General features: G+C 36.1%; 1 protein-coding gene across 2 annotated transcripts in view; it reads left to right on the top strand.

Annotated features, from left to right (window-relative positions):
* Nucleotides 1-24,158, top strand: part of entpd4 (ectonucleoside triphosphate diphosphohydrolase 4) — a 56,295-nt gene that overhangs the window by 20,864 nt on the left and 11,273 nt on the right. Inside the window, exons 4-10 of one of the 2 annotated variants that reach the window (XM_039768530.1) lie at nt 261-466; nt 2,153-2,303; nt 6,132-6,235; nt 9,503-9,562; nt 11,718-11,848; nt 18,283-18,449; nt 19,452-19,776. In XM_039768530.1, the coding sequence (XP_039624464.1) occupies nt 261-466; nt 2,153-2,303; nt 6,132-6,235; nt 9,503-9,562; nt 11,718-11,848; nt 18,283-18,449; nt 19,452-19,776 (1,144 nt within the window). Of the gene's footprint in view, nt 1-260; nt 467-2,152; nt 2,304-6,131; nt 6,236-9,502; nt 9,563-11,717; nt 11,873-18,282; nt 18,450-19,451; nt 19,777-24,158 lie in introns of both variants that reach the window. The other variant, XM_039768529.1, reaches the window with a different exon arrangement.

Raw genomic sequence — 24,158 nt, 5'->3', positions numbered from 1 at the left:
GGTTGTGTTTATAACAGAGTTTATGGAAAGAACAAAAGACTTATTGCCCTTCTCTTTCCTTCCCATTAGCACCTCACACCTTCCTTCATCTTGTCTCCCCAAATGAGGCAAAATAAAATTCAATGATTGAGCAGCCCTTTTACATTACTTTATTTAATGCTGTTGACAAGCATGTGTAAAAATTACAATGGCCACAAGACATGTGAAATAATGTAAAAGCATATCAGTGATGGTTTTCTCTTTTTTCTTTTTGTCCTCAGGTACTTGGCACGAGTGACAGACACGGAAGCTACAGATACCAGTAATACCAATCTGAACTATGGTATTGTAGTGGACTGTGGAAGTAGTGGGTCAAGAATCTTTGTGTATTGCTGGCCAAGACACAATGGAAATCCACATGATTTGCTAGACATCAAACAAATGAGAGACAAAAACAGGAAACCCGTAGTGATGAAAATAAAGCCAGGTACTCTTTTAAATAATGCATTATCTATAAATGGTTTCTGTTCTACATTATGGGGTTCTGCTGTAAGGAAAGGCAGGATAGGAACTGCATGACTAGGACCGGGAAATGAACACATGAAACTGAAGGTCATTATGTGAATCGCCAAAGAGCTTCCAAACTTAAAATAATCATCTCTGCAGTGTCACAACTAAAAGTGCATTTGCTAAAAAATCCAGAGTGCATTCTGTTTTCAGTGGTGCAGGCATTAGAAGTGCATCTTTATGTTTTGATTTTGCATGGTCCTGTATAAACAAAACTTAGAACTTAATTCTTTCCATATTTACTCTATATCTATTTATTTATTTAAATAACAAACTGGTACATTTTTGTATGTATGAATGTACTGTACATTATTTTTCTTTCCGATTATTTATAGACCCCCGTAATAAAGGTACAGGGATAAGCTTTGGGTCTAAGACAAGAATCAGCTCTTGAGATTTTTTTTCTTTCTTTTTAGGAATGTACTATTGAGCCTTTTTACTGTTTAGAGGGGTTATTGTGTGGTCATGAGGAGTGCGTTCATAGACCCAAACCCAGACCAAAAGAGTACAGACTTCAAACCCAGGGTCAGAATCTTTTTTTCAATACAGGCTCTTCTCCACAATAAGCCATACACTTATTTTTCTTTTCTCCTCCATTCCTCTCCAGGCAAGCTGTGTCCTCATCTGGTTCCAACTGTCTTGAGGCACAGCTGCTCCTTTTAATGCTAGACCTGGGAGTACTCCTAGTGCTACAATATTGCCTTCAGGAAATTGACCTCAGGGTCAGGGAGATCCTCAATGGGACAGAGGAGTCTCCTCTGGTGGCATCCAGAGACACTAGCAGGACCACCCATTGGTACTACAGCTACCATGCAGACCTGCAGGTGTGCTGATGGGAGTTCTCCCAGGTGAATGGTGCCACCATGTTTATTTTACATGGCCCATGATGCAATGTCCCCCTGTCCATATCTCCTATTAGAAACTGTATGATCTTGCTGCTTATTAGTAAACGACTGGTCTTCCAGTGAGCTAATAAATCAGGTAGTGATTTGGAATGCTGTTGGCCTTGGTAAAATTAGAGGATAAAATCCTAATTGATATTGATTAGACTGAGTAGGCATTTAACATCTGGATCCTGAGGTGATAGAGAAAATCTCATCAAATGTTCATTATGGATGTCTGTCTGTTCAAATAGAATTTACTTGTATTTATCTTTAAAGAGAAACATGGTCTGACGTGGATACCTCTATATCCAAAAAACAACAGAAAACAATCAGGCAATTTCTAGCTTTCAACTTGGTTTCAGAGTTTAGCAGACCCTGCCCTTCTTTCTTTTGGTCTTTTTTTCTATTACAAGTTAAACCTAAAGGCCTTAGACCAACAGATAAAATACTTAGCTTTGCTGTTTAAAATAAATTATGTTCAATGCATAGTTAATCTTTTCTGCATCTTTGTTATTACTTTTTCTTATTTATTAAAATATATTATAACATTTTCCTATATTATAAAAAAGAAGACATTCTGCATATGTGAAGCAGTTGTAATGGTGAACTTTGTCTTATGTATTTTTGGGATGCACACATTCTGTGTCTTTCTGCTACAATAAACTGCACAAAGCAAATGAAGTATGCAATAATAATCTTTGTTTTTTCCATTTCTCACAAAGGAATTTCTGATCTTGCCACTACTCCGGAGAAAGCCAGCGATTATATCTACCCTTTGTTGAGTTTTGCAGAAAAGCACATTCCCAAAGGGAAACACAAAGAGACACCTTTATATATATTGTGTACAGCTGGTATGAGGATCCTGCCTGAAAGGTAGTTTAAGAATATGTTCTGTGGATTTATTTTCCAACCTATTATTAGTTGAAATATCTCCGCCTCAACTTTAAATTTAGAGTAAGGAAGAGGACCAGTACTTCTCTGCTAAACAATAAAATGTAGTCAACAAGCTTTGTTCTTTGATAACACCTGCACTGCAGTTAAAAGAAAAAAATAAACAGATGCACACTGCGCTGCACAACTAAAATTGCTGTGGTACTGCCAGCAGGTGAGATGAGTTGAGTGTAAGTAGTAGATGTTGCATTCAGTTCAGTCCTCCTTGAAACCCCCACCAACAAAACAACAAAATCAGTGATGTTTCACATTCAGGGCTTGCACAGAAATCAATACAGGACCTCTAACTTCTCTACAGATCGTTGCAAGGTTCAAATTCCATTCACATTAAAAAAAAAAAAAAATTCACCTTTATGAACGCTCCACCTACAGCAATGAACCAGTAAAAATGTGCATTTGTGCAGCTCATTCACAGCTGAAAATTGCACGTGCAATGCTTGATTCTTTTCATTTATTGAAGTGGAGCACTAACTTATAAATGACCTACAAATGATGGCACACTGAAAGACACCAATTGTGCCACGATAAAGTCAGATAACTTGCTCAATTTTGACAAATCGTGATGCATCCTTTCCCATTGTTGCACCACCTGAAATGCCATTTGCACTCCCAGGTCTACTTGAAATCATGCATGAGAGCAGTACCGACTGTCATTCGATACTACTGATAGTGATACAAAGCTAGAACCGTTACAGTTTTAAGAGTATTGTCTGCTACCGAAAGTATCGGTTGTTTTGACATCCTTACTCTTAAGAATATTCAGTCGTTTCTCACTGACATACTAATTCTTAATTGCTATCCTCCAGAACCGTGGACTTACAGTTTATTTATGAAATACAATATCATCCAATAACACACATCCTCGTTTACAAACAAAATCTAAAGCAATTCAAAAAGCAAGGTTATATCATTTGATTTAATGAACCATGCCAGAGTTTCTAAGTTCAGTCCTGGGAGACCCCTGTAGCTGCAGGTTTTTCTTCCAGCGAATTTTATAATCAGGAAGTCATTTTACCTCTAATGATCTCATCAGCCAGGTTCCTATCAAAAAGAGGTTTTTTTTGCAAAAAATGAAACATTTGTTGATGTACTGTAGGCAGTGGAAACAACAATTGTTAGCATTATTTTACAGATATTAATACAAATTTCTTCCTTTTTTGTTTCAGCAGATAAATTGTTTTTCAAATGCTGTGAGAAACTAGTGGAAAATCATGTTTAATAGAAAAGCAGACAGCCTGTCAAAATCAAAATTCCTACAGCTTCCATAATGTACAATGTCAACAACAGCAACAATAACACTTATTTAGATAGCACATTTTCATACAAAGGATGTAGCTTAAAGAAAAGAAAAAAACAAATTAGAAATACAGGTAAAATTTGTTACGACAAAATGTTCATTACACGAAGTATTTTTATGGTCCCGACCCTTTACCCATAAGACAGATTCTATAAAAACCTCATTACTACAAAAAAACATTCAGCCGATACTTTCATTACATCGAAGTGACCTTGAAATGCCTGAATGAATCGTCCACAGAGCCGTGAGTTCTGTGGTTGCAGCTCAGTTATACATAACGATCCCCAGACAGAAACATTGTACTGTACTTCTTTCCCTCTTTGATCTTTCCTCGTACTGTTTTTTTTGCTGTGTTTGTTTTCTGCGGTTTTATGTGATACCTTTTGCTTATTGCACTTCAACATTTGAGAAAACATCCATTGGAATTTATCTCATTATCACCCTCCTATAGAAATGGCAGACAGGACAAAATGACAACAGCTCACATGAGAAAAACAAGTGACATTTTTGCGGCTCTCAATTCCGGCAAAAAGAAAAAAGACGTTGCCATCAAATTTCGCCAACGACACTGTAAACTTTCTTGAAAGACTGAGCAAAAATGGAAGAAATATCTCGGGTTGCACACCTTGGGCCTCAGCACATTTGAAGATGTTGAAAAAGCACTTTTTATGTGGTACAGTGATGCTTGTTCAAGAAACATTCCTATTTGTGGGCCACTCATTCAAGAAAAAGCAAAGTCATGGGACTACATGCAGAAGACCGTCCCAAAGCACGATCACTGTGTCTGTGGAAGACTGTTTATCCATTTACCCTCACTGCACTGCAGCGGTTCGGCGCCAAAGTAACTCCGAATAGATCTTGATGGGTGATTTGGACCTCCAAGATGAAAATTAATGTGAAAGAAGCTGTTTAAATGATTGCAAATGCTTGGACGCAAGTTAAAGAAAACGCTACAGTGACAAATTAAGAATCTCATTACTGAGAAATTTTCATTACAACAAAATATTTTTTAGGTCACTGGCACTTCGTTGTAACGGAATTTAACTTGTAGATAGAAAATCAGAATAAATAAATGACATACCAAAATAATAAACAAATGCACACTTACATAGCATAGAACATTAGAACAATCTAGACGAGAACAGGCCATTCAGCCCAACAAAGCTCGCCAGTCCTGTCCACTTGTTTCCTCCAAGAAAACATCAAGTCGAGTTTTGACAGTCCCTAACGTCTTACTGTCTACCACACTACTTGGTAGCTTATTCCAAGTGTCTATTGTTCTTTGTGTAAAGAAAAACTTCCTAATGTTTGTGCGAAATTTACCCTTAATAAGTTTCCAACTGTGTCCCCGTGTTCTTGATGAGCTCATTTTAAAATACAAGTCTCGATCCACTTGTACTAATTCCCTTCATAATTTTAAACACTTCAATCATGTCACCTCTTAATCTTCTTTTGCTTAAACTGTAAAGGCTCAGCTCTTTTAATCTTTCCTCATAATTCAACCCCTGTAGACCTGGAATCAGCCTAGTCGCTCTTCTCTGGACCTTTTCTAGTGCTGCTATGTCCTTTTTGTACCCTGGAGACCAAAACTGCACACAGTACTCAAGATGAGGCCTCACCAGTGCATTATAAAGGTTGAGCATAACCTCCTTGGACTTGTACTCCACAGATCGTGCTATATAACCTAACATTCTGTTAGCCTTCTTAATGGCTTCTGAACACTGTTGGGAAGTTGATAGCTTTGAGTCCACTATGACTCCTAAATCCTTCTCATAAGGTGTACTCTCGATTTTCCGACCACCCATTGTGTATTCAAACCTAATATTTTTACTTCCTATGTGTAATACTTTACATTTACTGACATTAAATTTCATCTGCCACAAATCTGCCCAAGCCTGTATGCTATCCAAGTCCTTCTGTAATGATATAACGGATTCCAAATTATCTGCTAATCCACCTATCTTGGTATCATCTGCAAACTTAACCAGCTTGTTACTTATATTCCTACCCTCTGCTTCCTGTGTTTGAGCCAATTCTGCACCCATCTAAAAACATCACCCTGAACTCCCACTTCTTTTAACTTGATATTAACTATATTCTTTTGATATGTATAGTACATACAGGAATCTTGTTTTGAAATTTTGTCTCAGGACGAGCCCTGAACTTGTCTCCAATGTGCATGTGTGTGATAAGTGCTATTATTAAAAGTAGTTTTAGCTTTAACAATAAGAAGTTAATTTCATTTTATGATGATGGGTTTTAAAAAGTTTAACTAGTGACTATGCTGCGTTGGAAATATTCTCTGTAATCTGTTTTGACTGACTAACAGTGAGTCAACAAATCATTTACATCTTTACTTTGAATCTTCACTAATTTCTCCAAGTTTTTCGTGCTGTTGGTGTTTTTTCCATGCATGCATGGCATTAAATTATAGCTTTCTTTTTTTTGTTCAGCCAGCAGGAAGCTCTCCTTGAGGATCTCCGTACAGACATCCCTGTTCATTTTGACTTTCTTTTTTCTGACTCTCATGTTGAAGTTATATCAGGCAAACAAGAAGGTAATTGTGTTTTATAAGTACCTTGTTAGTCTTTATATCATGTCACATTCTTCTTTTTTCACACTCTTATTTTTTGATTTAATTTGCCTATTTCTTTATGCAGTGGTGCAGTGGATACTGCTGCCTCCTTATGGTCATCATCCATGTGGTGTTTTCCTTGTGCCTGCATGGGTTTCTTTTCTGGTACATCTTTTTTCCCAAAGATGTATAGATTAGCTTAATTGGAGTGTTCATATTCGTCCAGTGAATGAATATGGGTAGTGTGAGTATGTATATGAATGGTCCTTGCAATGGACTGGTGTCCTGTCCGTAGTTGTTTTCGTCTTGTGACCAGCGTTTCCAGAAAAGGCTTTGGCCACATCATGACTCTGATTTGTATTAAGAGTGTTTGAGAATGTTAATTTTATTTTTTTCTGTGTTGAACAGTAATCCTCTTTGACAATATTTCATTTGGTAAACACACATGTGTTTCACTCAGTAATATTACTGTCCTCAGTAGTGAGACAAATTCTATAGTCAGCCAGACATCCATACCTCTTTCTGGGTTTTCTGTTTTATTGGGGGAGTGTATTACACACTTACACCTTGGTCATCACTTTCTCAGACGTCTACTGATACCCCTGCCTAATGCCTGAGGAAACATAACATTTATACAAGACATACTGTCCCCTAATGTCCCATGTGTTCCCACTTTAGCTTCTAAATGACATTTCCTTTCTCTGTCTGAATCTCTCTTTTCTCCTAACCCCCATCTAACCTGTGGTCTGCTGTGAAACAAAGCAGTGCTCTTGTCACTAGCATCCACCATCCAGTTCAGTAACCCCTCGCACAGCCCAGTATTTTTAAAATTAAACAATATATAGCAATATTAACATCTATTGTTCTTTTTAATGGTACTGTGTATTTCTGCTTCTTCCAAAAGTTGACCGTTTACAACTACCACTTCTCCTCAAGTTTAGAAACCCCAGTTCAAATTCATCAGTCTGAGATTCTCAACAGTTTGGATGTGGAGATTCCTAATTTCAGCAGACAACATTTTGTAGATGCATCATACACAGAGTTTACTTATGATTAATTTTTCCCAAGAGTAGATTCAACTGACTGATAATAAATTCCTGTATTGTCTGTTATCTCACACACTGTCACTCTTCAAGCCTCTCTTGTTATTCACTACATGGTGGCTACATTTTCTTGGACCAAGACTAGTTAGACCTTTGGTCATCTTTGTGAGACATTCTGCCTCAATGTAGTTTTGCAGCCCATATCTTGACCGTAACATGACAATGGGCATAGTCCTAGTACACGCTGACTAAACAAGAATAAATCTCTTAACGGCACATTGTTCTCTTGTGTTAAAAATTCAATAATACAATACATTGCTATCACATGTACTGCTGCAGCTTTAGAAATTGAAACATGTTTGGCTTGTTTCTGCAAACGTATTCATCTGTTTCCAGTTCATAAGTACACTGTTAGTATTCTATAAATTTCTCTTTTCCTGTATATATATTACCCAGATAACTAAGTTATCCATTCCACAAGGAAACAAAATGTCTACAATGTCTTGTAGAATGTAAGCCTTAATCACTATTAGTATGTAGCACATATGCTGTCACTGCGTTTCTATGTATACATTATACATATTTATTATTATCATTATGTGAATAATGAATTTACACATTGCATGCAAAAGTAACAATTAATCTCCTACACTTGATATTTTTGATATACTATAAGGCATGATTGCTCTTATTTTCTTAAATTCTACTTTAAAATTGAACTTTCTGAAGTCCTTATAAATATAGTATACTGAAATGTTATGCAACAAGTGGTGTTTGTTTTAGAGAGAAATAATTTTGTACATTTGTCATCAGAATGTCATTAGAAGATTCTCGAATACACATACTTCACATTTGTACCTCTTTTATGATATCTGTGACCATTGAAATGGATAAGGTTAAATCTGACAAACATTCTAAATCCAAAATTATGATGACATTTGAAGTTTTGAGTGTTTTGAGTTGCATTAGATGAAAATCTTTTTTTTCTTGCATATTCTTGTGTTTCTGTATACTTGATCTTTTGTGTACGTAAGAATAGACATACTTATATTTATACATTTTCATTCTTATTTATCACAGCATTTATCTTGTTCATACAAAACTTAGTTATGTTTTCCATGTATAACAAGCATATTGGAATTGTTGTTTGTGCATTGTGTTCATTAATATACAGATACATATAAAAGCAAGAAATTAACATGTGTATGTGAGTAGTATCAGACAGAGTACCAAACCAGTGTTCTTTGCAGAATACATTTTTTCTTTCACATACTATATAGGAAGCAAAATATAGTATTTAGCAAAATGCAATTATGAGCTTAATAAACCAGCATTAGTTTAAGCCTATCATTTAGATTACTTTTCCTTCTCTTAGCAACTCTTCATCGATTCTGGTTCATTTCAGTATGTAAATAAAATATCCATGTATATTGTAAGTGTCATATTCTGTAGCTTGAAACATGCTTATGTGATTATGTTTATTTTCCTGAATGTTACCAATCTTTTGTATTTAATACAGTTTGTTACTAATTAGTACTTTTAGAAATAAGGACATGTAGAGTATCTAAAAATACTCAGTCCCATCACTTACTGATTTACTGTCTACTGAAATAAACTTTGTGGTTTGGTACTTTTACTAAGTTTGCTGTATGCAGTATATTCGGACACAAGTCAAGACGTGAAGAGAAGGTTTACTGTTCTAGAACAGTGGTTTTCAACCAGTGTGCCATCATGCAGTGGTGTACCGTGAGAGCTACCCAGGTGTGCTGTGGAAATAATAGTGTAGCAGCTTTGGTCTGAACCTGAAAGGGACAAGCTCCATAGGAGGTGACGCCTGTCTGGGGGAGACAGAACTACCTGGAGAAGCTGGCATAAAAGCAGCTCCGCAAATGCTATATTGCAGACATAGCACTTGGAGCACTTTGGACATGTCGGGTGTGTGATCAGCAGCTGACATTCCGCAAAAGTGCTCACTAAGTGCTGCATCTGAGAACACCGATCTTGCTTTATTATTGTCAACTCCAGTAGCCCTTCCCCTTTAGACAGTTGAGCAAGTATGTGTTTGAGATATAATGTGTTGGTGGTTAATTAAATAGTGGTGTGCCTTGGGATTATTTTGATTGTAGAAAGTGTGCCACCGCAGAAAAAAGGTTGGGAAACACTGTTCTACAGAAATAGTCTCTTTTTTTTTTTCTCCCTATTTTAGGCGTTTATGCTTGGATAGGCATCAACTTTGTGCTTGGAAGGTTTGATCACATTGAAGAGGGTAAGTCATTGTTTCGTACTGTTTCATTTCAGAGTATTAGATTCGTTTAGCAAGTTTTAGGCCAGATTATTATGAAGATAAAACTTGCTTAGAAAGAAAAATGTTATTGTCCTAATATTGCATTTTAGCACAGTTTGAACCACATTTTTTAAATAACTACTATGTACTTACTACATGTTAAAATTCTGCAGTCATATTCCAGTATGGCTTGTTTGGCATTTCCAATTAGTAATGTTAACTTACTTAATCATTGAGATGTTGGGTGAAAAGTTACATATACTGTGATTCTCCTTTAACAATTTGTTTATTGACAGTTCTTTTCACCTCCTTTTAACTGGGTGTGAATGCACACAGTTTAGTCCATCCATCCATATAGTCGCCGCAGTGCATTGTTCACTTTTATCACTAACCCAATTATATCTTTTTATGACTTTTTCCTTTACAACAAGTCATGCTTATTTTTAACATATGTAAAGTGTTCTCTGTTAAAAATTTGAATATGGGCTGTGTGTGCAAAGGATCCATCTATCAGACCAGATTAACAAGCACTCTACTGTTAAAATCCCCACCCCTACTTTGATCTCCACCATTTATAATGGTTAAGGATTAGTACAAAACTGAGTGAATTGTCTAATTGTTCCCACCTACTTTTAAGCAAAATTCGCTCACGTTGTCTCAAGGTGTATATTTTATATATCTGTCTCTGTGATTCTAAGAACTTCATCAAGAAAGAATGTACTATCACAAAACCATTAACAGAATCGATGTAGCAAATTAAGAAAAAAAAATGTACTTGTAAGTAAACAATTCATATGAAACATCCATGTATTCCTTGATGATTAAAGTCTCCAAGAGGATTTAGGACATCAAAAAATGGTTTTAAAGCAAAAAAAAAAAAACACACACAAACTGGCCCAATTTGTCATGTTATGATCACCAACAATCCAGATTGTTAACATCCAGTTAACTAATTCATTGGTTTATGTTTTTTTTTTTTTTGTTAATCATGGTGTTTAAACTTGATAATGTATTGTTGTGTGTGTGTTTTTTTAAAGCAAGTCTAGAAGTATTTAGGATTTATTACAGACTCGTGTCTGATAAAACTTTGATGCTGTTGTGCTTGAGAACCAAAGCAGACTTGCTGTTTCTGCAGTTACCACTGTTGTCATACCAGTATGATTCTGCATTTAAAATCACTTACTAATTTAAAAAAAACAATAAATAGTCATTATATGGAAGACATAGGTGTGACAACTCGCTGTATTTCTTTACAATTTTCAACTTCTGTTCAGAAATTTCATACGTCATTAAATAACAAACTAGGGGCCCATACTCTATCATCATTTTAGAACAGCAACATAGTTTTAATCTCAGAAATGCATTTTGGCATTGCTGTTTAAAATGCTGTTTGTTTGAGTCTTTTTTTTTGTTTTGTTTTTGTTTTTTTGGATAAACTAGATGCAAAAAGTAAAACCTTTCAGACTCTGGAATGTAATCAGTTTAATGTACTCTTAGATTAGCAAGCAGGTAGGGATGGCGGGGAATTCTTAAAACAGATATCTCTGTTCATTTATGATGTTGCCCACTTTCTTGGTACATTTTCATTTTTGGATTAAACCATGTGCATATGATGTCTGACAGATTTTTTAAAGCAGTTAGTATTTGTGTAGATGGTTTTGTCATAGTCATAACATGGTGATCAGACTCACCATGTTACAGCTGAGAGGGAATCTTCTAGGTACATAAATTCAAAACTTTGTTGCCACTGTTTTTTCAAAGCAAGAAGGAAAGATTTGTGAAAAAAGCATTCTGCAGTTTTATGTAAAACAGAATACAGTAAATTATTTTATCTCATTTGTCCACATTCATGTTTCACATTATGTATTCCATAGAATAATGTGCAAATTGAGGAGCTGAAAACATTTAGACATTTATATGTAGTTGAAGTATATCTTAAGTTGACATATACTCTACAGTGTCTACACAGTACATCATGCTGTCGAACCTAACATCATATTGACCTTTTTAACGTAATCTTAACAGTATTTAAAAAGGTTTAGTTGTTACATTTTATGTATCTTGTTCAAATTACTCTTTTTCAGTGTAATCTAATCATGCTTTTCATATCTTTACTTATATTCATTCATCCACTAAGATGATGATGCAGTTGTGGAAGTTCATATTCCCGGCAGTGAAAATCAAGAAGCACTGATCAGGAAGCGCACTGCTGGCATCCTGGACATGGGTGGCGTGTCTACACAGATTGCTTATGAAGTCCCCAAAACCGTAAGCTTTGCCTCTTTGCAGCAGGTTATTATCCAGATGAGTATTTTTCTTTTTTTGAGCTGTATCTAATTTTTCTAACCCTATTTTCTTTAGTACTCCTATTGGTTCGACTTTGTTTACCTGAAATATTGGCTCACTAGAAATGTCTACAAATTTCCTAAGACAAGGAGAGCAGCTAAGAAAACTGCATGACTTTTTTGTTTAACATTTCTGTTAATTGTGCTCTTGTTTTGTTTAACTGGCACTAGCATTATGGCTGCAACTAATAAATATTTTAGCAAATGAATATTCTGTCCTTTATCAGTTCATGGATTACTAGGTAAAAATTAAGTCCTATTTATCTTTCTGCACCGCTTTGTGACTGTTTGAAATGCAAAAATGTCTCCTAAGCATCTGTAAAACCAAAACAGTCACAGACAGAGTCCACTACTGCTTTGACTATAGTGTTGGCCATTCAGCTTGTTCATACCACTCCTACATTTCTGAGATGGAATGTATAGTGCATGGTGCTCCAGATATCTCAGTGCCACTGATGCTTGTAAGAGTTAGCGTTTTTAATTAGATAGTAGTGCACGTGGATCTGACTACTGGCCTTTGTATCTAGTCAAACTAAAAGCAGGAAAAATTTTAATTCTACTTCAGCCAAACTATTTTGCTTTGAATCACCCAACACAAAACTGTTTTAGTTCCTGGTAGACTTTTGATTTCATTTTGCACTGCTTCCAGAATTAAATTTGTGGGAATAATGAAAATATTGCTTGTTCCAACCAAGATGATGTGATTCTGGGAAATAAAACAACACTGAGTATATTTGTCCACCTTTCAACCTACATTAAACAGTGCATACTTTGAATTTTGTGGTGTACTACTGGAATGTCAATCACACGTAATGCTCTAGATAAAATATAGTGGGTTGAACACATAGTCTGTCCCATATTACTTTGCTTCCAGACCATACTGCTCCTGTTTTGAGAGCGATTATGACAGGTGGTTGGAAAGAACATTAGAACAGTTTTGACAAGAACAGGTCATTAATCTCAACAAGCTTGTTAATCCTGTTCACATAATTTTCTTCCAGATGATTAACTGTACAGACTGTGTAAAAAACACACTATTATTCTGCTACTGAATCAGCCTGAATCATTAAAATCCATCATGACACAATTGTCAGGGCACAATTTTGGTGACTGTATTATTATGTTGTAAGAACTGAACATCAGAACTATTATTAAGAGAACAGGATCACAAATTCCTTTTACTAAGATTCTCTAAAATAACACCAAGTCAAGTTTTGAAGGTTCCTAAAGTCATATATACCATACTACTTGGTAACTTGTTCAATGAGTTTGTTTTCACTTTGAAATCTACCCTTTACAAGTTTCCATTACTGGATCTGTGTTGTTGAATTTATTTTAAGGTAATAGCTAAGGTTCACTCTACTAATTTCTTTCATAGTTTTAAACAGTTTGATTATGGCACATCTCCATTTGCTTTAAGTAATTCTTTGCTTTAAGCTAATACCTCACATACCTTCTGAAATTAGTCATTCTTCTCCGTGATTCTATAGTGCTGCTATTATTTTTTCTGTAATATGGTGACTAAATTGCACATAATATTCTAGATCAGCGTTTCACAAACTCGGTTTTGTCGCCCCCCTGTGGCTGCAGGTTTTTGTTCCAACCAGATTCCTAATCAGTGACAACACCTGATAACATTGATCTCATTTAATTAGCTGGTATTTTTTTTTCTCTTATTCTACACTAGCAGAATACCCGCACTTCGCAATGGAGAAGTAGTGTGTTAAAGAAGTTATGAAAAAGAAAAGGAAACATTTTAAATATAACGTAAGATGTAATTGTTTTGTCACTAATATGAGTGTTGCTGTCATATATATAGACACCGACACACACACACACACACACACACACACACACATATATATATATATATATATATATACATATACATATATATGCATATACTGTACAGTATATACATATACATATATATATATACATATACACATATATACATATACATATATAGCAAAATACCCACGGAGAAGTAGTGTGTTAAAGAAGTAATGAAAAAGAAAAGGAAACATTTTAATAATAACGTAACATGATTGACAATGTAATTTGTTTTGTCATTGTCATGAGTGTTGCTGGCATATATATGTATTTATATTTATATACAGTATACACATATATACAGACACACATTTTACATACACCTATATCTATCTATCTATAGATATAGATATATATAGATAGATATATATATCTCCTTTGGGGTGCGAGCAGCTGTTGCTGGGGGTGCCAGAATCCATTGAGGAAGAAAAATTAAAAACGTTATTTGTACAAAATCTTAATTTATCTATCTATTCCTAAATAATTAAATGGGCAGGCTATTTCGTATCAGTGCAATACGCTGCTTGTTAAAACGGATGACTCCTAATCTTACGTGCACTTAGCGCTGCGTGGGTATTATGAACTATCGTATTTGTTCAAGTTCTATTTAAATTTTAAATATAAGTAATTTTTATTTGGTCGACAGAAATATGTTTAGTAGGAATGAAAGTTAAATTTAATCATCATTGCATACATTTTTCTTCATCATAGAAATTTAAAGACTAAATCCAACTTCCATTCCTACCAAAGATATTTCTGGCGACTAAATAGAACCTACTCATATCCAAATTCGAGCTATTGAGCTGTCGCCTGCCTGCCTGAATAAGTCACCCTCGCTTCGCTCTTACTTTTTTACCGTTCATTTAATCATGGCTAGTCGCGGAAAAATTATAACATGGAAGGAGGATTACACCGAGTAAGACTTTACCAAAAGAATTATTGATGGCGAATAAAGTTATCTATTATTCATAAAGCTTCAACTGGTGATCTGTTTTTCTGCGTTAACCTCATATTTTTTCATACTTCTTCCCAAACTAAGGGGTTGCGAGGGTAAAATGAATCGGGAAGCCCTGATATATATATATTGAATACATTGAAATAGTTTTACTATCAAATAATGCAAACAGTACGCAGCACTGCTTCGCCCTAATTCTGGGCTCATCAGGCAGTAGACACTCACTGCACCCACTCTCGCGAATCAAACCTCAGACGTCAGCGCAAAAGGCGAAGCGTCTCATGTTGCGCTAGGGTGTGTTGTTCGTTTATTTGACAGTATGTAGATTGGGGTGTGTGTGTGTATATATATATATATGTGTGTGTATATATATATATATATATATATATATATATAATATATATAATATATTGTGAACGCTGGCCCGGACACAGACAGACGGACAACATAGTTTCACCCAACACACCGTTTATTTACAAAGTCTACCGTGCTCACAAACCTGGTGTGGCGGAAGTGCTGGGCTCTCGGGATATTTAGGCAGCGGGCGCCGCCTGGCGGTGGCCACGGGCCCCTACAGGGCTGGGCTTCCATGCCCCTTACCCGAGGCCACCAACATAACCAGGGCGGACACCCCCTCGTGGTCTGGAGGAGGTACAGGCCCTCCTCCGGTCCTCCTGGCGTCCCGGCCGGGCTCCTGCCTCGGCGGATGTGGCAGATGATGGTCTGGAAGTGGGCGCCGCCTGGCGGTGACCACGGGCCCCTACAGGGCTGGGCTTCCATGCCCTCTACCCGAGGCCACCAGCGTAACCAGGACGGACGCCCCCTCACGGTCTGGAGGAGGTACAAGCCCTCCTCTGGTCCTCCTGGGCGTCCGGCCGGGCTCCTGCCCCAGCTGGGTGCCACTATAATAATATATATATATATATATATATATATATATATATATATATATATATATATATATATATATATATATATACAGTATATTACTTTTGAGAATGCAACGTATAGTTTTGTCCAGGAGGAAAGCAATGTTGCCTCAAATCAATGGCAACCTTTTGTAGGGTGTGTCCCTGAGACTTATTAATTGTCATCGCGAAGCAGAGCCTTACTGGAAATTTGAGGCATTTCAATTGAAATGGGAGATCAGAGGGTATAATGATGATGCTATCAATACATTCAGAGTGTGGCACTCTGCTGTTTTTTTGTGTAGCTGCCTTCACACAGCCTCTCCGCTGCTTTATAAACGAACGCCATATAAAGCCATCACCTTGTCAATTGTGTAATGCGTTTTTTGAACAGGTTTGATGCATGGAAGTGACCACTCGTACTGCGTTCAGTAAATTCACGTGAGCTGCTCTCTTGTGTGATGTTGCGATGTCCACGGCTTAATTTAATGTCAAGTAAGACCCGGCACTTAAAAGTGTCTGGCTGCACTCCGGTTGTAATATGACGAAGCTGCACGAGGTCACTTTTGAGAATGCAAGTATAGTTGTCCAGGAGAAAAGCAATCTCACCTGAAATCAATTGCATCGTTTTGTAGGGTCTGTCCCTGAGAGTTATTACTTGTCATCGCGCAGCAGAGCCTTACTGGATATTGGAGGCTTCTGAATTGAAATGGGAAATCAGAGGGTATAAAGGGGACGAGAGGAATACATTGAGTGTGGAGAAACTCTAGAGACAGCGTGTGTATTAACTTGTGGATTTTTCTGTGAGTATTTGGTGACAGTGTGATAAAGTTGCTTCGGAAGACAGCGTTAGCCGTGGAGCTTAGCTCAGAGCGAAATGAGGTGAATGGGAGGAGAGATGACGACGTGACTCCCCCACCCGCCTTAACTGTCCCCCACAAACACAGTCTCTCGGAATTTACATAAGCACAGCCCTTCACCTGCAATTTTAACTTAGTTACAAAGTAATCAAAACTCTCGTTTATATCCTGCGTCCTCTCATTAAACTTGTATCCCGCATGACAAACGCCAGCGGCAGCCTGTCTATGAACTTAATTTAAAGTTTAGGTTTACACCGTGCTTTGTTTCCGAAGTAGCAGCACTCATGAATATGGTTGTAAATGTCAGTCGCTCGCTTCTTATTGTTTCGCTGCCTTCTCAATTATATAATGCATGTTTTCTTCAGCGCTTTTTGGAGCTCTTCCTGGTTTTCTACGTAGTGCGTTGATAGTCAGTTCACGTGATTACGTGGGAGGCGTGATGATGTCACACGAAACTCCGCCCCCCCACGGCCATCCAGCTCAACTCCATTACAGTATATGGAGAAAAATAGCTTCCAGTTATGACCATTACGCGTAGAATTTCGAAATGAAACCTGCCTAACTTATGTAAGTAAGCTGTAAGGAATGAGCCTGCCAAATTTCAGCCTTCTACCTACACGGGAAGTTGGAGAATTAGTGATGAGTCAGTGAGTCAGTCAGTGAGGGCTTTGCCTTTTATTAGTATAGAGATTCAGAAAAGCACAGTGTCCTGATTTTTACATTTATAAGACATTTAGAAATATTTCTGCTCTTGCTATAGATTTAAATGTTTAACTCTTTTGCTGATTGCATTGTATTTTGCCCTTTCTCTGTGCAGTTTTCCCCCTTCGTTGTATCTTATTAGTGACAATTAAAAACAAGCAGGGAAGACACCCAGACAAACAACACTAAATAATCAAAGGCTGCAACACCTGGAAAAGTAGAATGAAAATCAAGATGTAAATATTGTTAATAAGAACAAAATACATTATTCCCATAAAACTGCATGATACATAAAAAAAAATATATATTTTTTTTTTAACCAAACTTTCACTTAGTTAACCCAGGAGTCCAATTAAAAACAGACGCTGGTTGGAACAAAAACCTGTAGCCACTGTGGGTCCCCAGGACTGAGTTTGGGAAGCACTGTTCTAGATAATACCTAACAAGTAAAAATTATATAGTTTAAGTGTAAACTCCCTCAACCTATACTTCAGGTATTTGTGCTGTATAACCTAACCATATTGGCCTTCTTAATTGCCTCAGTAAACTGCAAATAACAGGGTGGTAAATAATAATTACAAAACTGTATATAGTGGACCACAAAATATAGCATACAATTGCAACAATATGCACTAATGTACTCCTCCCCAAAAAAAACAGCGACATGGTGCAGAGATGCTCCTGAATAGCTGCATCAATTATATTAGTATGTAATAATTTTATTAATATAGTGAAGTTTAAATTGAGCATATTAGGTTGAGATTTTAAATAAAACATGTATACATTTCCCTTATTTTATTAAATTAACAGAATTTGAAGTGATATGACCAGTTAATTAAGTAAACTACGGTAAATATGTTTTTGCATCCCTCCGCTTTTATGTGAAGAATACAGTATAAAGTTGAGAATAGCATATTAGTGTTTGAGTAATCTTGAAGTTAATAAGTTCACTACCATTTTTGCAAAGTATTAGTAAGTAAAGATATTTAGAAATGCAGTGCTCCGCATGATTACTAAATATATAGCTTTACGTACATATTTATGTATTTTGAGAATAATTCATTGTAGAATTTAATGCATTTTTTTCAACATTTGACAGGAAGAAGTCGCCAAGAATTTACTAGCAGAATTTAACCTTGGCTGTGATGCCCATCAGACTGAGCATGTTTATCGAGTCTATGTGACAACTTTCCTAGGTTTTGGGGGTAATGCTGCCAGGCAGAGATATGAAGAGAGTCTGTTCAACAAAGCAGCAGTTGAAAATGGGTGAGATTTTTTAAGCTCATGCCTTTTTGGTTATAAACGACATACATAGTACATCTATATGGAAATGCTGAGAATGGCTGAAAGTGGTCTTAGAATGACAAACTCATTCACCATGACATGATTCATGGAGTCTAAAACAGATGAAGGTATTTCAAAGCTAACCAAAAAAAAGTGTGACATTTACAATAGGATTACACTTCTCATGTGTAGTGAAAATTGTATCTTTGAACATTTTCCCTTTAGACTGTCTCACTCAACATTAATTTTAGTCTAATTAAACACTTTTTAACTAGCTATAGGTATAACAAGCTAAATTCGGTTCAGGGCTTTGGCTCTCAAAAACAGCCTATGAAATATGTCTTAAAATCATAATAAAATCTGCTAGAAGCTGATTGCTTGTTTTTCTTTTGTCTATTGCTATTAATTAAAGATGCAGCATTTCAAGATGAACACTTTTTGGTTTATTAGTTGTATTGCCAGTAATTGCCACCTGGTGGCTGCAAACAGTCATAAATGGATTTTCTCTTTAAAATTACAGTTGTATCTGTATTCATACAATATATTGTATAAATACTCTAAAAAGTGTTGCATAAAAAGAGTGGGAATGCCCTGTCAAATGTGGTAAAATGCATATTTTCTCCTTTTGTAGTAAAGTGTTTCCTGTCTTTTTACTTAAAAACAACTTGCTGTAAAAAGACACTAAATGTAGATGTATCCAGCACTTATTACCCAGGGCAAATTATGGAATAAACAGTTCTGTACAAAAAAAAATTGTAATAAATTATATTAAAGCAGTACTAAAGTTCTAGTTTCAGGGGGATTATATCATGAATATCATTATTGTATCAATGCAGTATTCCTTTTCCCTTAGGCTTTTTCATCTTTAAAGTATAATGTTCAATTAACAAATAAGACAAGTTACGTTTCTGTCAAACATATCTTATTTCTACTCAATAGTAGGATACCTGCAACCTATGCTATAATACTGCATTTTCTTTGTAGGTTGCTTGGTAAACATATTGGAGAAACATCTGAATCTCCATATTTGGATCCCTGCCTTCCTCTGGATATTGAGGATGAAATTCAGAATGGTGGAAAGTCGCTTTATCTGCGTGGGACAGGTGACTTTGATCATTGCAGGGTTGTTATCCAGCCCTTCATGAACAAGACTAATGAAACACATTCATCTCTCAATGGAGTGTATCAGCCACTCATTGAGTACACAAACAGTGAATTTTATGGATTTTCTGAATTTTACTATTGCACAGAAGATGTTCTTCGTATGGGAGGTGACTATGATGCTACTAAATATTCTAATGCTGCTAAGGTACGGATGAAATTTTTTTCTGTCATTTATGTGCAGGGTAAAATAGTTTGCGGTATGTAGTTGCTTTTGAGCCAAATGCTCGGGTTAAATATTTAGCTCTAACTATAATTGTTTTGTTCTCCTTACTTAAAGGGCATCTGCCATTTATATAGGCATAATGTAATTCACATACAGCAGAGCATTTAGTCAACATAAGACCAGGCATTTGAAGTTCCTTGCCTCAGGAAAGTTCTTGTGTTAATGGTAATGATTCTTTAAAGAGAACACAAAAACAGTTTGTATTTTTTTAAGAAGAATAAATCTCTTTTTATGGTAATTCCATATTGATTCATATTTCATGTCATATATCACAGTTTAGTCCTCACACTGAACAGGAGAGCACTTGTTTAGTGTCTTTAAATAATTACATTTTATATACCATGCCAAGAGATACTGTAAATGTACTGGATAATGATTACAATGACTAGAGGTATGTGAGCAGGCTTAGTAAAGATTCAGAATAGCACACAAAAGATTGCTTTTTTTCCAGTTTGTTTTATTTGCCGTATATCCAAGTACAACAGAATTTTTACTTTCTAAAATTCTTAATAGAATCAAAAGCTGAATCAAGTTAAAAGAGGGCTCAATCAATAGTATTTATAGTTAACATACTTTTACTACCAGAGGACATTTGGGAATTCATATGGCATGAACACACCTGAAAAAAATGTGTTAATTTTGAGGCAAGAGTATTTGCTGATGTGGGACATTGGCCTCTTGCAAAAGAAACATTATAGCATATTAGAACTGAAGTTAATGCAAGTGCTCTGCACCACACATGCACAAGACTATTAACAGTTTTCATTTTTATTAAAAAAAACTACTTTAAGTTCTACTTCCAGCTGGTTTTCTTTCTTTGTGTTCCTCTACTACTAGTAGTAATTTATTCAAAATCTATTGTATATTTAGCAAAGGTAACATGCTAAGAGTGAAAAGAGTAAACATGATGAAGACTTAATAAAAGCTACATTTTCTGTATAGAAAGATACTATATATGGACATTTTATTCTTCTTGAAAACTGTCCATAGGCATACTTTAAATGGAAACAAAAAGTAAGTTTTGTCATTTACAGAATGTGATTCTTGGCCTAAAGGCTTGTCTTCTTAAGACCAATCACACTGTTCCTTATATGGCAACATCAGTATACTTAAAGAGGTCAAAGATTTTACATATGTAATGGATATGGTTAAATTGAACATTTCACTGAATATCTAAATGCAAAGAAATTAACAAAATCTCTGCAGTACAAACATATACACACACACTATTTTTGAACAGTTAAATTTATTTGTTTAAGTTAACAAAGAAAAAATAACAATGAATGTAGCACATGCCATTCAAACTGATTTATTAATATTTTATGTTATAATAATATTTAAATTTCAGATTGCAACTTACTCTGTCAGAAGAATAATTAAGAAATAAAATATAAAGGGAACTTTCTAGTCATGGCAATATCTGGAATATCCAAAATGCTCAACTGGTAAAATTTCTTTAGAGGACCAGGTGCAAAGTGATTTAGGTGACATCAGAGGAGAGTACTCAACAATACAGTATTGCTTTCAGAAGAATGATCCCCAACAAAGGCTTTCCTTTTGAATATTCTTTCTTACAACCTCCTCACAAGAGACAACATCTGAAGTATACAAAATCCATGCTTAATCCAGAAACGTTTTAAAGTGGTTTTGGACTGATGATACACAAACTGAAATATTTGGCCAAAGCCACAAAGAGTAAATGTAAAAAAGCAGAAAGCTTATCAATTAAAGAATAATTCTGTTATGTGTTGTATCTATGTTGATATACTGTTAAACAGAAGGAAAATCATTGAATCCAAGTTGGACATTTCACAATATTGCCCTTTCAAAGTGGGAGCTCCTAGTTAAGACAGTTGTGACGTAATGTTGATGTTTCACTTTAGTCAATAATATAGGAAAAAAAACATAACCTGGTCATCCAGAAATGGCATTTTTGTATTCAGATTATATTTATAGAAGCGCGAAACTGTAAATGTGTGTAGCTTGTTGTTTATTTTCACGGAAAATGATGACAGCTTGTCTTGTTTTTTGTGCAGACTAGGTAAAGAATTCACAGTATACCTATAGTAGTGTACCAACCATCTTACCAGAAATTCAGGTGAATGAAACAAAATAAGAAAGTGAGATGTCACAAGTAGGAACTTCAAAAACCCTCTTAGGAGGTGAATGTAATGTTTGTGTAAGTAGAAGAAAGAACATACTTGAGTAAATATCAAAAATCCTAAGAGCTTATGTCCCATAGTAAGAGAAGAACTTTAGCCTAACAAGAGGCTGGATACTTCAGAATGATTAACGCTTTCAAGAAGGGGTTGAAGGCTAAAAGTGTTTGTAAACATTGATAAAAATTGTCAACAGTGAGTTGTTTGATTTTGCTACTAGATGGCACCAAAGCCAGCGAAATAAACCAAGGCTTGCATACTTCAGGCACCTGGTCCTCTTAGAGCATGGCATCAGATACTAACTGTCACCACAGCTTGCCAAGCCGGCTAACTGAACAATATTTGTACTTTGCAGCAACTGGCGGAAAAAACAGTGACACCAATGCAACACATTTTGTAGTTTTTAGGTGAATCTATTTGGCTGCTTTTGATGATATTACGCAGTTTAAAAAGTATATATGGAGTGTTCATACATTTTCAGACATTTATTAGTTTTGTACAGATTGAGTAATAAAAAATAATCATATTTCTCAAAAACTTTTTGTGGAAATGAAATAAATCTGGGCTCAAAAGAGTTAAGATCTAAAAATATGCTGCAAAATCAACCATTTGGTACTTGCATATATGAAACATCACACATGAAGGACACAAAGACCTACAGTCATGGCCGAAATTATCAGCACCCCTGGAATTTTCCCAGAAAATGCACCATTTCTCCCCAAAAATTGTTGCAGTTACAAATTTTTTGGTATACACATGTTTAATTCCTTTATGTGCATTGGAACAACACCAAAAAACAGAAAAAAGCCAAATCTGACATCATGTCACACAGAACTCCAAAAATAGGCCGGACAAAATTATTGGCACCTTTTCAAAATTGTGGGTAAATCGTTTTATTACAAGCATATGATGCTCATAACTCACCTGTGGCAAGAAACAGGTACTGGTAATATAGCAATCACACCTGAAGCCAGTTAAAATGGAGAAAAGTTGACTCAACCTTTCTGTTGTGTGTCTGAGTGTGCCACACTAAGCATGGACAACAGAAAGAAGAACAGAGAATTGTTTGAAGACTTGAGGAAAAATATCAACAATCTCAAGGCTACAAGTCCATCTCCAGAGATCTTCATGTTCCTCTGTCTTCTGTGCGCAAAATAATCAAGAAGTTCACAACACATGGCACTGTAGCTAATCTCCCTGGACGTGGATGTAAGAGAATAATTGATAAAAGACTGCAACGAAGGATAGTCTGAATGGTGGATAAACAGCCCCAATCAACTTCAAAACATATTCAAGCTGTTCTGCTGACTCAGTGTGTAACAGTGTCAGCTCGAACAATCCGTCGACATCTGAACGAAATAAAACGCTATGGCAGGAGAGCCAGGAGGACACAGAAACATAAAAAAGCCAGACTGGGGTTTGCCAAAATGTACTTGAGGAAGCCAAAATCCTTCTCGGTGAACATCTTGTGGACAGATGAGACCAAGGTAGAGCTTTTTGGTAAAGCTCATCATTCTACTGTTTACAGAAAACGGAATGAGGCCTACGAAGAAAAGAACAGTACCTACAGTCAAAGATGGTGGAGGTTCTAAGATGTTTTGGGGATGTTTTGCTGCCTCTGGCCCTGGATGCCTTGACTGTGTGCAAGGCATCATGAAATCTGAAGACTACCAAAAGATATTAGGGCGCAATGTAGGGCCCAGTGTCAGAAAGCTGGGTCTGCTTCAGAGGTCATGGGTGTTCCAGCAGGACAATGACCCCAAACATATCTCTAAAATCACCCAGAAATGGTTGAAGACAAAGCGCTGGAGAGTTCTGAAGTGGCCAGCAATGAGTCCGGATCTAAATCCGATTGAACACTTATGGAGAGATCTCAAAATTGCTGTTGGGAGAAGGTGCCCTTCAAATCTGAGAGACCTTGAGCAGTTTGCAAAAGAACAGTGGTTGGAAATTCCAGTTGAGAGGTGTAACAAGCTTGTTGATGGTTATAGGAAGCGCTTGATTTCAGTTATTTTTTCCAAAGGGCATGCAACCAAATATTAAGTTGAGGGTGGCAATAATTTTGTCCAGCCCGGTTTTCGAGTTCTATGTGACATGTCAGATTTGGCTTTTTTTCTCTGTTTTTTTGTGTTGTTCCAATGCACA

The sequence above is a fragment of the Polypterus senegalus genome, chromosome 11, assembly GCF_016835505.1.
Source record: "Polypterus senegalus isolate Bchr_013 chromosome 11, ASM1683550v1, whole genome shotgun sequence".
Taxonomy (NCBI): domain Eukaryota; kingdom Metazoa; phylum Chordata; class Cladistia; order Polypteriformes; family Polypteridae; genus Polypterus; species Polypterus senegalus.
This window is presented reverse-complemented; position numbering and strand designations above follow the sequence as displayed.